We start from the raw sequence: 17644 nt of genomic DNA on the forward strand, positions 1-17644 counted from the left end.
GGTAAGCTTATAAAGGGGTAAAACTGCATTCACCATGGCTCTCCATACAGAAACAGTAAGAAGATTCTGACATTTTCCACTTAGAATATTTTCTATGCTGTATTTTATGCACGGAAAGCTAAACAACCTTTTTATGATTTCATAGCCATCTTGTCTGTGATACCCAACAGTAGGAGTAAGGGATCAACAGCAATGGTCAAACCACTAATTGCAATAATATTCAAAAACACTGCCGAAAAAAACAGTTGGATAGAAGTACAGGACCAGACCATATGTATAAAATTACTAGTATCCTGACGACATTTAAGGCAATAGTCCAGCGCGGTATGATTTATAATGGGTAAAAATTGTAACTGGATAACCCTTTCTCTGGATGAAATAAAAAGGGGATTATCCCTCCGCCACACATGAAACAGCTGGGTAACCTTGGAGATGTGTTTACTCATGATTCTAACATACAGATTGGAAAGAGTTTTATATTATGCAAGATTAGGAATCTCTCAACAAAGAGGGAACCCAGATTAATAGAGCCAGGAAATTGACCCTGCACAGCTTGTTGTAATTGAAGAAACCTGAAGTATATATCGATAGGTAAGTGAAAGATGTGTCTAAATTAATCAGAGGAGATGTCCTTTCAGCATAAAATGCTGCAAAGCCTAACTCCAAACCCAGCCCAGACCTGTGGATCTGGGACAGATTTTAGATGAGGTAAAGAAGGGTTATCCCATAATGGAATATAGGGAGAGAGAATATGCCGTTCACCAAGGGCTGTACTCACCTGTCGTCATACTAGTACTGTGGTTCTCGAGAGTGGAAAAACTTGGATTGGAGTGGGTACCCCCAAGAAAATAAAAGAAAAATAATAGCCAAAGCTTTAGAAATTAAGAAAATGAAAGATCAAGATTTAAGGACATAAGAAACTCCTTTCTCAAGGTAGAAACTACCCTGAGAATAGAATTCCTCATATCCCTAAAATATTGGAATCTATGGAATGACAGTAAATTTAATTTCTCTCTTGTCCAATGAGGAACACAATAAGCCATTCACTTACAGGTTATACTGCTGGCTACATAAGATTGGCCACTGACAAACAAATATAAAATTGTAGACCAGACGAGGCTAGCCCCTTTTACTGCCAGCATGCCTCCATTTTTGTTAGTATCCTATTTTTAACTCTCTCAAAAGTCTTAACAGTTTTTTTGCTAGCATTTTTTTTCTCTTTAATCAAGAGTCTTTGCTACATTGCTGCTTTAGCTGCTCTCTACAATGGCAGTTATCCAGATCACCCTTTTTTCCAGCCTTTGCAGTAATGTCCCTGACTGCACATTGTGGGACTACACTGGAGGTGACCTTTGGGCATTGGGTTCTGAATTGGGTGTTTTCCAGACGCCCTTCTGGTAACAAGTTAGCTGCGCTGTGCTTTCCAGGCCAAAAGTTGTTGGCTTTACCTCCTGCACTTTCTCTGTCTCTATACTTTTGTGAGTAGGCCCATTGGGTATCGCACATAGTTACCTTGTTGAGCACTGCTGGGTGCTTGAATTTCAGAGTCTGTTAGTTTCACTGCTGAAAGTGTTACTGCTGAGAGATCAAGATTGATACCACCTGTTTAGTGAAGTGTCACGGGTGTGTGTGTTCTCTTTTCTGTCTTTTTTAGTATTGAAGAACCATCTTCCTGGTGCTGCTCTTGCTTTGCAGATAGCCACATATATCTCAGATCATCAGTCAATTCCTGCGGCCCACTTACACTGATTCGGTCAACTCTGGCCATCTGACTCTACACCTGCTACTAGCAGTTGGTTTTTGTGAGTACCTGAAGCCTTACCTTGTTCCCTGAGCTACATTGTTTTACTGTCATGGGTTGCAACATATCTAATTCCAGACATGAAGGGGACAGTTTCACTGTAACGAGTGTCCCCATTTTACACTCCACTAACAGCTCGGGTGCTCATTATACCAAGCTTACTGATGCAACTAAAATCTACAGCCTGGACTCGTCTTGCCCTCTGCTCCAGAAGTTTTGTTTCTAGGTATCCTTTTGTATGTATGACCCTTTAAGCCCAATAGCATATGTTTTCTGGCTCAGAACACAGATTTGCCAAAAGCATTCTCCTGCGCCTTTCATGTAGATTCTGTATTGGATCTGCCTGCGGCCTCCAAGCCATCAGCCTTTGAAACTCTGTCTGATCTCAAGTCTCTCTAGTATTTATCAGGCAAACTTTCTGCTGAGAAGTCTTGGTCTTCTGTCATCACTACCAAGCTAAAGAGACTGTTTACGGTCTTGTCTGCCAATTTAAATGCTATGCCATGGACAATTGTCAGGCAGACTTCCTAAGCCGGCAATGCTTTATCACCATCCTGCTTTATGGTCACTGGCTTTAACAGCATAGCTGTTGCAACCCAGGTTCCGAGGGGACAGGGGCATCTCTGAATCAGTTTTTACCAAGCTAGAAAGTATACTTCCTGCAAAGCCTCTCTCTGTATGTGAACAATATACTTCACTTTGCGTGAGGGGCAAGGCTTTCACACCAGGAAATTCTTAATGTGACTAATCCTTTCCTTTTCTACAGCTGAGTTTGGACCAGTATTTGGTCTTTAGCTCTATTAAGGGTCAGCTCTCTGCTATTGCTGCCTTGTTCCAGAGACCATTGGCCTCCAATTCCTTTATTAAGATCTTTTGTTCACTGCATATCCCATGTGTGACTTTGCGAGGACTGAATTTGATACTCCTTAGCACTTCAAACAATGAAGATATACCTGTCTCTATTCTTACCCATATGTTTTTTGTAGACTCACGGTGCGAGGCAAATGTCTGAGCTGGTGGGTTCATCCTGTAAACAACCAACCTTTCTGGCCTTGTACAAGTCACTGTGGAGACCCATAACTTCCTTCCTACATAAGGTAGGAACAGCCCTTCACCTCAACCAGAACATAATTTTTCTGTCTCCCATAGTTTAAGCATCAGCCACTGCTTCCTTCAAACTTACTGGTTCAATTTGTCTTTCCAGATGGTCCCCATAAAGGTAAACCGGCTTTGCAGTTCACCATTTCTCAGTGGCTGAGACAGACCCTTATTCAAAGTTCTGATTATTACAGATCATGTTTCACTCTTGCTTGTCCTTGCACACTCTACTAGACCTGTAAGTACCTTTTGCACTTTTTGGCATCATGCTACTGTTTCCCAAATGTGTAAGGCTGCCATCTAGTCTTCTGTTTTACAATTTTTTCCACATTCTACCACATGGATATTCTGGCCATATATAATGCTGGCTTTGGGTTTAAGGTCCTTGAGTTGGCTCTTTATGCTGCAGGCAGTCCCCAGTTCTGTTTTTTAAGGGACCTGTTAGTGTTTTGTTCTCTGTGTTGTCCATTCCTCAGTTGGACATCTTGACCGTTAATGATTTTGTATATCATTCAGTGGACAAGAAAGAGAAATTAGGTCTTTGTATTCATTGTCAAGTCCTTTCCGTTGAATCCATTAAGGGACACAGGCCCCACTCCACTGTATTTTATGATCATGGTCTTGGTTCTACTTTCCTACAAAACAGCCATGTTGGTAGTAGCAAGGGTTAGCCTGGTCTTGGCTATAATTTTTTAGTATGCCACGATCATGTAGGTGGCGGTATAACCCAATAAAGTAAAGGATTTTATGACAAATACAAAATCCTATTTTTCCTCATTTGTGGAACGTTGACCTTTATCTATTTTGGACTTGCATAGTACCACCACAAGCCAAGAACCCTTTGTATTTTCTTGACACAGTAAGAGTCAGTGTAGCATTGATTAATGACGGATTATTTTTTGCTCTGTGTCCATTTGGAAAGATTTCTCTTCACTTCTGGAAGTTTAGAAATTGAGTTAGTTTCACTAGTGAGGGGAATACCCCTCTAAAGCTGGCCATACATGGATCAAAATTTGGCCAGTTCAGCAGGCACTGTCATAATTTTGATCCATGTATCGCTGTTCCTGTTCATGGGGAAGTTGATCTATTGATCAATTTCTTATGAACCGTCTTGTTGATAAATTCTCGTTTTGATAAGTACATGCAGTTAGTAGGCTGTAACACTGATCAGTGTATTCTGATCGGGGGGGGGGGGGGGACACAATGACACATCACCGAGGATTCCCACATCCACATTGAATGTGTGGATGGGGAAATTGGGTCCGTGTTGAGTTTATTTTTTCCAACCTGCTGGCTGAATGAAAAAACTGACCCATGTCTGGCCAGCTTTAGACTATTGTCACTGGAACAGGTGTCTATACTGAAAGATTTCCTTCCACCTCCTTGTTCTGGTGACAACTCTAAAATTTAGCAGTTCACTGCACTTGCTGTCTTGGCAACAATAGTAACAAGAACAAATAGAGAAGTGAATCCTCCTAGTGGAACCACAGACAGCAATAAAAACTTGGTAGAGGTAATGGCATATCTACACTATCAAAAACTAAAAAAAAGTTGCCCATGCATACATCTTATAACTTTACATGTAAGTTTCCCTACAACTGTCCAACCAGAGGTAAATGTAATAGTTTTAATTGAAGCATATTTGAACTTGATCATGGAGCTCATTTTGAACCCCACTGTAGATTTCATATTGCATATGATTTGAAATGATGTTTACCAGTTGATCATTTTCTTGCCCATCTAGCTGATTAATGCATTGAAGAAGGCACTGGAGCCAGCTCTGAGTGACATTACAATAGACTGGTATATGCCAGACACTATGGAGGCTCTGCTCACACCAAATGAGATTGCTCCACTCTACCCTGGTGATTGCCTTATTAGCTACTGCACTTTATATAACATTGCCAGTTTCCGCAGCAAGAAAGGAATGGTGAGAATAATCGCAACTAAAATAAGCTACGTTTAATTGACTTCCTTGGTCGTATGTGGAAATTGTGTGTTACCCTGTTGTCTTTCAGGCACGGGTAACTAGAGGAGGATCACTTAGTTCTGTATTCCAGTCTCCTGAAGAGTCTCACAATTCAGGGATGACAGATGCAAGTTGTCTGAACCAGTCTGCTGCTGTGGAGGATGTTGAGCGAGCTCTGCAGGAAATTTCACATGAAATTTCATTGGAATTCTCAGCATGGAGTGAAGATCCAGAGAGAAGTGAAAGCACCTGTATGTATATACAGTACATGCAAATGTCACTAGCATCATTGTCTGTCAGTAGTTTTTTTGTTTTCCTCCATTGAGGTATACAAAATCTTAGCATTTGGGTTATACTGTCACTTACAGGAGGATTGGATACTGGCAAACAAACAGTAGGTTGGCCCAGCATATAAGTATTTTATTCTTCTTCTATATGTTGCTGCCAGAGATGGTCTCTACAATTGCAGCTACCCAGCAAGGCCTATCCTTGGCTTAACTTTTAGAGTGCTACAACTGGACCCAACTGCACTGAACATTTTGGGGCTAATTTGGAAGTGACTTTCATGTACTAGGTTTCGTGAAAGGTACTCTTCAGACCCAGTTCTGGTAACAAGCTGGCCTCAGAGCACTTTCTAGGTCCAGAGCCATTGACCTTGCCTCAGAGCTTGCCCCGTCTCATGAATCACTTGGCAGGAAGGTCAATTCTGGAGCTACTTCATTTGTTTGGGTCATCAGTCCCATGCCAATTATCAACTGTCTGGATTCCCTGGGTACACTGAGGCCTTGCCTCATACCATCAGCCTAGTTGCCTTACTGACACACAACGTGTCTGTTTCTAAGCAGTTTTGCTGTAAAGTTGACCCAACTCACACTCCCCTAACGGGAACATTTGTTCTGTGACTTCAGAAAGTACTAACGTCTGGAATCCTGTTACACTATGAATATATGGTCTTTCTCATTGGAGCTATCCTTGGCTCCACAAGATAAGGCCAAGTTCCCTGCCTTGTTGGCTGGGGTCTCCGATACAGACAAGCAAGGCTCTTTGGCCAAATTCATCCATGTTTTAGCTACTTCTGACTGCAGAGGCTCCAATTATGCCCCCATCTAAAGGATCATCCTGCTGTCTCTAGTCCAGGGTTTTTCAACCAGGGTTCCTCCAAAGGTTGCTAGGGGTTCCTTGAGCAATGCCTCTCAGATAATTCCTCACTGACACCATTGATCCTTTTTAGCTGTAAGGGAGTAATTCTTCCCACTGACCATCACACTAATGTATCATGAGTTGTAGATATAGTCATTTTTAGCTTTGGTTAACGTGCTCTTTGGAGCAGCACTGGGGACACGAGCACCTGGCTCTGCCTTGGCATAAGAAGAATGGCTATATATCCTCTCTCTGCTTCCTCCCCTCCTGGAAAAGGCATGCCTTGGTCTCTAAAACTTGGCTTGGTAGCCACCTGCAAGATCAGGTGTAAGAAGCCTGTGAGAACCTATATCGGCATGAAGCTGCTCCCCCCACTTTTTCTCAGAGGGCAGTTTGGTTGATCATGTAGACTTAAGGGTAGCTTGCCCTTCAGACATTTAAGTGCAGAAAGTGATCATTTAAGATTACATTCTAAACCTTTGGCCACAGTCCTTTCTTTTAGCTCCTTGCCTTCTACTTCCCTGTGTCACTGTACAGATGGGGGCTTTTGATGGGACCCCTCAGAGACCTCTCTCTCTGACCCATGGTGTGTCAATTCATTCAGTGTTGTAATTTAAAGGTAGTCAACCGTGGCACTCCAGCTGTGGTGAATCTATGCAAAGTTCCACAAATACCTGTCAAGCCTGCCAGTAAAGTCCACCTAATGGAGCTCCCTGTGATGTGTAGCAAAGATGCTGCACTGCTCCTGAATTTGGAGCAGTGTTGCCAATCTTCTGTAGGCTGTAGAAGCTCGTACTACAGTGGATGCAAAAATTTTGCAGAGGATGTAGCTATCAACATTGGCACTGCAGAGTCACAGGCCTTTAGCTTATCTGTGAGCATCTTAGACCCCTTTCACACTGGGGTGTTTTTCAGGTGCTTTTGGGCTAAAAATAGCACCTGAAAAACACCTCCCTTGCAGTCCCAGTGTGAAAGCCAGAGTGCTTTCACACTGGGACTCTGCACTGGCAGGACAAAAAAAAAGTCCTGCAAGCAGCATCTTTCGAACGGTGTATACACCACTCCTGCCCATTGAAATGAATGGGCAACGCTGCCGAAGCGCCTGCAAAGTGCTTCGGCAGCAGCGATACATGGGCGCATTTAACCCTTTATTTCGGACACTAGCGGGGGTTAAAAGCGCCCTGCTAGCAGCCGAATAGCACAGCTAAAATGATGGTAAAGCGCCGCTAAAATTAGCAGCGTTTTACTGTCAACACCTGCCCGCTCCATTGTGAAAGCAGCCTGAGGTTGCTAAAAACCCTTTCGTCGCTGGGAGCAGCAGTATCTGGGAGGGGAAGCATGCAAGAGATTTTCCTTCAATTAGGGAAAGTCAAAACAGGTGTTTTGTGGTAGTATGGTTTTTTTTTTTTGTTTGTTTTTTTTTTTTTATGCATCACGTGGTAACTGGATTTGGTACTTGTTTAGACTGTCACACTTTTAACTGTGATTTATTAGAAGGATTCAAAGAATGCACACAGACCAATCAGCTTCAATTCCCTAATTGAAGCATTTATGATGGGTCATAATCCCATACATTAATAAATGCATAGACACAAGGCTACCATCCATAAATAGAACCATAATACTAGTGTTACCTAATGTCATAGCAGGCTACATGGTCAATGCCGATGGGGGAAAAAATCGAGAAAGAGACAGCTCAGTGTAGCAGCAGAGACAGGAAATGTCACTGTATGATTGCATTGACTACCCATAATGTGTTTTACTAGTGTTTAAGGCCCATGGGTGCTGCTTTTCTTTCCTTTTCTTTCGTTCTTTCTTTCTCTTTCTTTCTTTCGTTCTTTTTCTTTCTTTCTTTCGTTCTTTTTCTTTCGTTCTTTTTCTTTCTTTCTTTCTTTCTTTCTTTCTTTCGTTCTTTCTTTCTTTCTTTCTTTTTTATTTTTTTTATCCTATTTCTAAATCTGTTACACAAACATGGATGAAAGTCTTATGCCTTATGTAATGTTACAAATTCTATCATTTAGGTGGAGATGGAGCTCAAGTAAGTGACATTAGAAGACGCATTGTACGCTCCTCCTATGTGCAGGATCAATACGTTCTCACTCATTGCTCTGTCAGCACTGATCCAACTCATGCATTGACCCAACCCTCCAGTAGTGACCGCACTCGTGCCCCTAGCCATGGTTCCACCAGCAGTGAGTCTGTAGGTTCTAGGGATACTGTTGCTGGAGAATGTATGACCCCCTGTTATGGTAAAGTCTCCCAACAAGGACAGAAGACTGTAACACAGAGTGAAGGTGTTTCTGCATCAAACAAAAACATAACTCCTTCGTGCAAGGTAAAAGATCACTACCATATTTTGTATTTAATTGTGTATTATAAAAATTTGTTCTTGGGTTATATAATACTTTTTGCTTGCTTAATATCAAAAGCCAGTTTCTACCCTGAACTAAAGCTTTCCTTTTTGTATGCCATTATTTCTACCAGGCTTCAGTCACCCAGAGTTCAGAGGAGCTGGTTAGAAGGAAAGCCTTGATTCAGGCAACAATGTTTGGTCGCAGTTTTTCATCTCCACATGGGGAACTGGATATGCTTCGGTTACGCACGGTCTTGGATAAGGTTTCACAAACCCGGGAGTCAGATGATGAAGGTCGTGCAAAACGCAGCGAAGGTCTCACTGATTCCTGTAAGTGAATGTTCCGGTAAAGAATAGGACTCGTTGCAAATGTGCTGGTGCAGTATAGGGTTATTGCTGTAATTGTACAGTAATGATCCTGTACTTTAAAAAATAAAAGTTTGATAAACGGATTTTATTTGAAAGACCATTGTACATTACATATTGTTTTCAGTGAATGATTTAGTATGCTTGGAGTCAAAGCTTTTCTTTTTTTAGTTTTAAAAAAGACATTGAAGATTAGAACCTTCAACTGGTTTTAATTGCTGCCAGAGTTCCTGTCAGGTCACTTTGAGAAGAAGTGAAGGGACCCTTCCCAGGATGCCTAGAAACAAACTCCTGGCAGGTTATAAACCTTCCTGGCATTACTTTAGTGTCCGCTGTAACTGTACCCTTTTCTTTATCGTACATCACTGCATTTGAATCTCAGTTTGGTGTGCAGCCATCCAGACTTTCCTTTCATTATTTTTAAACATAGAAATCTGATGGCAGAAAAAAGGTCCAAGCAGGCCATAGTCTTATTAATAAATATAAATACGATATTATTAGTGTGTATGTGTGAGATAGATATACATTATCTCACAAAAGTGAGTACACCCCTCACATTTTTGTAAATATTTTATTATATCTTTTCATGTGACAACACTGAAGAAATTATATTTTGCTACAATGTAAAGTGGAGTGTACAGCTTGTATAAAAGTACAAATTTGCTGTCCCCTCAAAATAACTCAACACACAGCCATTAATGTGTAAACCTCTGGCAACAAAAGTGAGTACATCCCTAGGTGAAAATGTCAAAATTGGGCCGAAAGTGTCAATATTTTTTGTGGCAACCATTTGATTTCCAGCACTGCCTTAAGCCTCTTGGGCATGGAGTTCACCAGAGCTTCACAGGTGGCCACTGGAGCTCTCTTCCACTCCTCCATGATGACATCCCGGAGAGGGTGGATGTTAAAGACCTTGCACTCCTCCACCTTCTGTTTCAGAATGCACGACAGATGCTCAATAGGGTTTAGGTCTGGAGACATGCTTGGCCAGTCCATCACCTTTACCCTCAGCTTCTTTAGCAAGGCAGTGGTCATCTTGGAGGTGTGTTTAGGGTCGTTATCATGTTGGAATACTGCCCTGCGGCACAGTCTCTGAAGGGAGGGGATCATGCTCTGCTTCAGTATGTCACAGTACATGTTGGCATTCATTATTCCCTCAATGAATTGTAGCTCCCCAGTGCCAGTAGCACTCATGCAGCCCCAGACCATGACACTCCCACCACCATGCTTGACTGTAGGCAAGACACACTTGTCTCTGTACTCCTCACCTGGTTGCCGCCAGACACACTTGACACCATCTGAAGTTCTGAATGATATAAGTTTATGTTGCTCTCATCAAGACCACAGGACATGGTTCCAGTCATTAATGTCCTTAGTCTGCTTGTGTTCAGCAAACTGTTTGTGGGCTTTCTTGTGCATCATCTTTAGAAGAGGCTTCCTTCTGGGATGACAGCCATGCAGACCAATTTGATGTAGTGTATGGTCTGAGCACTGACAGGCTGACCTCCCACCACTTCAACCTCTGCAGCAATGCTCGCAGCACTCGTATGTCTATTTCCCAATGACAACCTCTGAATTTGACGCTGAGCACGTGCACTCGATTGCTTTGGTCGACCATGGCCAGGCCTATTTTAAGTGGCACCTGTCCTGTTAAACCGCTGTATGGTCTTGGCCACCGTACTACAGCTCAGTTTCAGGGTCTTGGCAATCTACTTATAGCCTAGGCCATCTTTATGTAGAGCAACAATTCTTTTCTTCAGAGAGTTTGCCATGAGGTGCCATGTTGAACTTCCAGTGACTAGTATGAGAGAGTGAGATCGATAACACCTAATTTAACACACCTGCTCCCCATTCACACCTGAAAACTTGTAACCCTAACGAGTAACATGACACCGGGGAGGGAAAATGGCAAATTGTACCCAATTTGGCCATTTTTATTTAGGAGTATACTCACTTTTGTTGCCAGCAGTTTAGACATTAATGGCTGTGTGTTGAGTTATTTTGAGGGGACAGAAAATTTGTACTGTTATACAAGCTGTACACTCACTACTTTACATTGTAGCAAAGTGTAATTTCTTCAGTGTTGTCACATGAAAAGATATAATAAAATATTTACCAAAAAATGTCAGGGGTGTACTTTTTTTGTTGTGAGACACTGTGTATATGTATGTATGTATATGTGTGTGTGTGTGTGTGTGTGTATGTATATGTATATATGTGTATATATATATATATATATATATATATATATATATATATATATATATATATATATAAAAGCTTTGGTTGAGACTTCAAGAACTTGATATGTGCAATGTGGAGGAAAGAAGGGGGAAGAGGAGATATGATTGAAATCTTTAAATACATCAAGGGGGTAAAAGGGGTTCAGGAGGTCAGTATTTTCAATATGAAGACAAGATCAAGAACACGGGGTCATGGACTTCAAACTAGCAGCACGAAAGTTTGAAAGTATTATTTTATGGAAAGAGTAGTTGATGCTTGGAGAAGACTTCTAGTAAATGAGTCGGTCAATGGCACTCAGACATGCTTGGGACAAAAAAATAAAAAATAAAAAAAAATTATATATATATATATATATATATATATATATATATATATATATATATATATATATATATATATATATATATATATATATATTATAATATTTATTTTAAAAAATGTTGTTACCTGTTATCTCTGTACTCTTTTTACAAGGGAGGTCTCCAGAACATGACACAGTATTTCAAATGAGGTCCAACTAAAGATCTATATAGGGGAATTGGGACTCCCTTCCTCTTGCTGGTGATGCATGCTAGAAGTCTATTTGCTTTTCCCACTGCCTGGGCACACGGTTTTCTCATTTTGCAATCATCTGAAATAAATACTCCCAAATCTTTTTCCTCTGTGGTACTGGCCAACACTGTACCCCCAATGTTGTACTCTGTTTATATCCATTTTTTGCATCTGCCTGCTAGCATCCTAACAACAATGACTCAACCCCGCTGTCAGCCAGAAATCCCTATTGGAAAAAAAAATGGAGTGGGGGGTACCCTCCGATGCATACCAGGCTTTTCGGGTCTGGCATGGATTTTTAGAGGGACCCTATGCCAAAAAAAAATTTGTGTGAGGTCCCCCCAAAATCCACAACTGGCCCTTAGATCTGTTTATGGATTTTACTGGGGCCCCACACCAAAATACTTTATACAAAATTCCCCCCCCCCCCAGAATACATACCAGATCTTATGCAAGAATGCAGCCTGGCAGGCCAAGAAAGGGGGAGGGCCTTTAACAATGAGGTGGCCCCCGAGTCATGGTCCCTCCATGTGAATGCGTAAGGAGTACATACAACCTCTACTCCACCAAAAAAAAGTCAAATGCAAATAAAAATACAACACCGTTTTTGACAAGTCTAAACTAAGACTATAGCCTGCAGTTGGCTGATGTCACAGAGCCAGCCAAGACTCTGCAAGTATCCCGTCAATGATGGAATCCGCCCGGTTACCTGGCTGGCAGCTGAGCGATCAACATCTGCTGATCGTTCAGCTCGTGGGTCCACTCTGAACACAGTGGTGAATGTCCACCCCCTCCATAGTCCAGTGCTCCAGTGAGTGCTGGAGGGGCAGAGTAATTACTGACATTCACCACTGTGTCCTCAGAGTTGACCCGCGAACTGCGATCTTTGATCTCTCAGGTCTTGGTGTACAGCAAGTGTGGGACAGCTGCAGCCATCTAAATGGTATGAATGTTTGTTATTTTTGAATCCCACACTTCTTTTAAACAAAAATACTGAAGGTGAATCAAAACATTTTTGTTATATATTTTACAGGTCAACTTCCATCTCCTGCACAGCTAGACTGGGACATGCTGGTTGATGCACAGTATCTTTTTTCTGCTTCGCCTGCAACTGAAGGGGCAAATGTGGTGTCTGCAGGGAGCAGTGATTCTGGCTGGCAGTGTCGAGCTGTGATCCATGGCTATATTGGTGGGAAAAGTCACTCTTGGGACACAACTATAAACCTAGAGCTGCTACTGTGCACTGCGGAAAATGGAGGAAACCATATAGAGTGTGAAAAGTGCTGCAACCTGCACCAGTTAGCTGCGCGTTCTGTGATTCGGGACAATGAGGACATGGCCTGGAGGGAGTCTGACGTCGAACACAGTGAGTAATGCCTCATGTGATGTAATAGGTGGCTTAACCATTTGCCGACCAGCTCACACCGATATACGTCAGCAGAATTGCACGGCTGGGCAAAACAACTTATGGGTACGTTGTTCCCTTTAAGAGCCGCCAGGGGGACGTGTGCGCCCACCGCACGGCGGGGGACCCGATGCTTGTGGCTGGCGGGTGCGATCCCGGCTGGCCACACGTGATCACGGGCATGAGAAACAGCACGGGGATTTGTGTGTGTGTGTGTGTGTGTGTGTGTGTGTGTGTGTGTGTGTGTGTGTGTGTGTAAACACACAAGTCCTTGTTCTGTCAGGGGAGAGGTGACATATTGTTGTTTTTGCTTAGTAGGAACAATCAATATGTCTCCTCCCCCAGTCAGTCCTATTCCCATAAAGTTAGAACACATCCAGGAAACACACCCCTTGATCGCCCGCTTGTGTTAACTTCTTCCCTGCCGGTGACATTTACACAGTAATCGGTGCATTTTTATAGCATAAATGTCAATGGTTCCAAAAATGTGTCAAAAGTGTCCTATCTGTCTGCAGCAATGTTGCAGTACTGCTAAAAATCGCAGATCACTGCCATTACTAGTAAAAATAATAAAAATGCCATAAATCTTTACCATAGTTTGTAGTTGCTATAACTTTTGCGCAGACCATTCAATATATGCTTATTGCGATTTTTATTTAACAAAAATATGTAGAAGACTATATATTGGCCTAAACTGATGAAGACATTTTAATTTTTTTTTTTTTTTTTTTTTTTATATTTTTGGGGATATTTATTATAGCAAAAACAAAAAAATATATTTTTTTTTTAATTGCCGCTCCTTTTTTTTTTTTTTTTATAGCACAAAAAATACAAAGCGCAGAGGTGATCAAATGCCACCAAAAGAAAGCTCTATTTGTGGGAAAAAGAAGCAAATTTTGTTTGGATACAACATTGCATGACCGCACAATTGTCAGTTAAAACGACGCAATGCCAAATTGTAAAAAGTGATCTGATCAGGAAGGGGGTAAAATCTTTCGGGGCTGAAGTGGTTAATATAATCTGCATTATAACATGATTATTGATAAACTCACAGTAAAACTCCTGACCTTTTTTTTTAGGCTCTTCTCGACGATTTCGCCTAAAAGCCATGCAGTCCAGCAAATCCTGTTCGCAAGCCTCATCTTTTACCTGCCATGTCCCTGTAGACTCCACTACTCAGGAAGTACTCCCAGGACACAACATTGTTTGTAGAGGTGTGCAGTGATTTTCAACATGTGCATTTTATGCAGTAATTTTTCATCTGTTTTTCTGAGGTTGATTTTACTGTTTTGTATATAGGGGGGCAAAGTAGAAGAAGTTGCAGCTCCAACTCTACAAGATGGAGTGCTGGAGACAACAGAGGCTCAGAAAATACGGACGACTTATTTGAAAATGGAGGTAACCCAATGTTGATCCTAGCAGATGTCTGTTTTTACATTTGCTAGCCAAGAAACCTTCCTCTGTGTGTGCCTTTCTGAAAATAGTTGAACTTTTGTTGCTTGGATTCTGGCTTCAGAGCTAAGTCCTGTCAGCTACTATCCACTGTTGAATAAGTGTATTATTACTAACACTGTGGCACTTTCATTGGAGGGATTGGCAGTTATTGGGGCTTATCTCTAAAGTCTATCTCCCAGAATGTAAGGGAGATGGGCATCTTGTAGTGTCTGATCTTAGGTTGCACATTTTAAGTGGTGCTAAAGTCTCAGTGTTTGTTTTTCTTACCTCACTACTCCCCCTCTCCCCCACCTGACTCCTCACGATCCAGTGCTGTCCCCGGCAGCAGCCCCACTCTCCCCTCTTCCTGGTCTCCCAGGGGACTCTAAGAGCAATGGGAGCCATTGGCTCCTGCTGCTGTCAGTCAAACTCCTGTGAGGATTGAGAGGAGATGGGTCTTACTGGCAACGTGTGTGTGTCTGCTGTATGGACATCCACAGCTTGGCTCGGGAGCCCCTTCAGCATTGCGTTTTGAGGGTCAAGAAAGGGATTTTATGGGGAGTACAAAATTCTATTCTCTTTCTTATCCATTGCGGGACACAGGAAGTCTTAAACCTCCAGGACATCCAAAATCTGCACAACTGAGAGGTGAGCAACGCAGCAAACAACCACTAAAAGGCCCAATGTGAACAACATGAACTGGGGGCGTCCTGCTCAAAAAGGCACCTTAAGGGCCTTGCACTGAAAGTTTGCATCATATGAGGCAGGTAGAATTTGGAGAATGAGTGAACAGAAAAGACCAGGTGGCAGCTTTGCACATCAGGGAAAAATAAGCCAGATACCTAAAAGCCCAAGAAGTGCTCACCGCCCTACCGCCCTAGAGGAGTGAGCCTTAAAAGTAAAGGGGGGGGGGACCCAGTCCTTGAGCCTTTTGTAGCCAAGGATCTCTGAAACAAAGTGCAAAGACTTGACTTTTAATGGTGCTGACAGCAAAATGGTTACCCAGACCCAGTGGTAGGAAGGAGAGATCCAACCCAGGCAGAAGCTCCTAAGGTGGAAGCCCATAGAATCACACCAAGGAAAGTATGCCTTCTAAGTCTGATGGTTGACCTTGTGGGTTTTTCATTTCCTAGTCTTTAGTACTATAGGAATCCCAGGTTGAGATGGCCACCTCCATCAGGAACCTGGGCTTTAAAAGCTGCGATGTTAAAGCGATTGAATCAGAAGCAGAACAGTAGTTAAGCCCATGGGCAGTAGACCTGTAAGGTGTGACAGAGCCCAAAGTACCTCTTCTAGAAGTCTTATACTAAATCAACATCCTGCATCCACCTCAGCCATTCTGGAGCAATAAGGATCATCAAGTGCTTTGTATCTCAATTCTGGAGAGGAGACAAAAGTTTCAGGGAGGGCAAGGCATAGATCAATGTGCACTGATTCCACGAGGCCAACAGAGCATCCACTTTTTCTACCAGAGGATCCCTGCACCTGGATACAAACCTTTCCAATTTGTTGATTAGTCTAGGAGTCAGGAGGTCCACATCCAGTGTCCGTTACCTGTAACACAGGTCCTGTAGTAACCACTCTCCCGGGTCTAGGCCCTGCCAGCTAAATAAAACTGCCTGTCAGTTGTTTATGCCTGAAATAGAGGATGGACATGGCTGGAGAGTTGGGAACATAAGGTTCTGCCCAGGACAGAATCTGTTCTACCTCTCTTGCTGCAGCAAAGCTTTCTGGTTCTTCCCTGATAATTGATGTACACTACCATGGTGGCATGGTCTGACTGAATCTGGATTGTATGGCCCTCTGACACTTTAGTAAAATGCCAATGGGACAGCTAAATCACCTGAAGCTTCAAGATGTTTCTTGGGAGATTACATTATTATTATACAGGATTTATATAGCGCCAACAGTTTTGCGCAATGCTTTAAAACATGAGGTCAGCCAGTACAGTTACAATACAATACGCCTAATGACCAAGTATCCTGCACTGAAAAGGTACCAAAGACTCCATTAGTCTTCAGAACTTCAATTTTGACAACCACAGCTACTGCTGGAATAGAGCACATTTTGACCGCTAAGATTAGCCTGCCAGAGCAGCAGGTAGAGCGACAGCAGATACAAAGGGACAGCATGTACAGTGTACACAGGTGTGACTGGGGCCCCAAGGATGAACACACTGCTTCACTTCTGACAAGAGGGAAGCACAGGTGTCTCTAACTGCAAGCTTCATTACATACTCTGTACATGCACACCAGTGGTTTTAGGCAGCTCAGATGGATTAATGATGAGTTTACTTCCACTTTCATTCCCTGCAAAGGCAAAGCATAATGGACTACTATGCATCGCATAGTAGCCCATTATGTGTCACTCACCTGACACAGGAGCCAGCGAAGTCACCGCTGTCCCTTGTAGTCCGCCGCATCCATCTTGTTGGTGGGGTCTCACAGCTCCGCCGCTATCATTCGGCGAAGCCGCGATGACGTCACTCCCGCGCATGTGCACGGGAGCTGACACGCGCGGCAGCTCCGTCGCTGAGAATGCCGCGCTCAGTGCGCCTGCACGCCGCTGTCTACGGCGCATGCGCCGTAGACAGCGGTGCCTGTTTTCGGGCATATATCTCCTAAACCATATAGGTTTAGGAGATATTGCTTGGACCTACAGGTAAGCCTTAATCTAGGGGCCAGGAGCAGCGGAGAGGGACCCGAGAAGAGGATTCGGCTGCTCTGTGCAAATTCACTACAACAGAGCAGGTAAGTATAACCTGTTTGTTGTTTTTTTACAATCACTTTAACCATTTTAGCCCCGGAAGATTTTACCCCCTTCCTGACCAGTTCACTTTTTACAATTTAGCACCACGTCACTTTAACTGACAATTGCGCAGTCATTTGTTTTCTCACAAATTGAGCTTTCTTTTGGTGGTATTTGATCACCTCTGCAGTTTTTGCACTATAAACAAAAAAAAGCAACAATTTTTGAAAAAAATATATATTTTTTACTTTTTTGCTATAATAAATATCCCCAAAAATGTTTTTCATCAGTTTAGGCCAATATAAATTCTTCTACATATTTTTGGTAAAAAAAAACGCAATAAGCCTATATTGATTGGTTTGCGCGAAAGTTATAGTGTCTATGGGAAAGATTTATGCCTTTTTTTTTTTTTTTTTATATATTCTTCTGGCGCCTATTGTCAGTAGCAGAGTCTTTGCTTTCTTGCCATCAGCACTGTTCCGTCCAAGGTAGGAGCACCTTCACAGCAGTTTTAGCTGCCCGGGAGGCAATGCA

At 42.5% G+C, this 17644-nt stretch overlaps 1 protein-coding gene across 2 annotated transcripts in view; it reads left to right on the plus strand.

Moving 5' to 3' along the window:
* The window catches only part of VWA5B2 (von Willebrand factor A domain containing 5B2), a 91824-nt gene that overhangs the window by 62048 nt on the left and 12132 nt on the right, over positions 1–17644 (plus strand). For both annotated transcript variants that reach the window (XM_077487725.1, XM_077487726.1), the window contains exons 12-18: positions 4644–4829; positions 4918–5119; positions 8030–8343; positions 8493–8691; positions 12557–12889; positions 14008–14142; positions 14228–14326. In XM_077487725.1, coding sequence (XP_077343851.1) covers positions 4644–4829; positions 4918–5119; positions 8030–8343; positions 8493–8691; positions 12557–12889; positions 14008–14142; positions 14228–14326 — 1468 coding nt within the window. The remainder of the gene's footprint in view (positions 1–4643; positions 4830–4917; positions 5120–8029; positions 8344–8492; positions 8692–12556; positions 12890–14007; positions 14143–14227; positions 14327–17644) is intronic.

The sequence above is a fragment of the Lithobates pipiens genome, unplaced genomic scaffold (assembly GCF_037356315.1).
Source record: "Lithobates pipiens isolate NorthernLeopardFrog02 unplaced genomic scaffold, aLitPip1_a1.2 Scaffold_18, whole genome shotgun sequence".
Taxonomy (NCBI): Eukaryota; Metazoa; Chordata; class Amphibia; order Anura; family Ranidae; genus Lithobates; species Lithobates pipiens.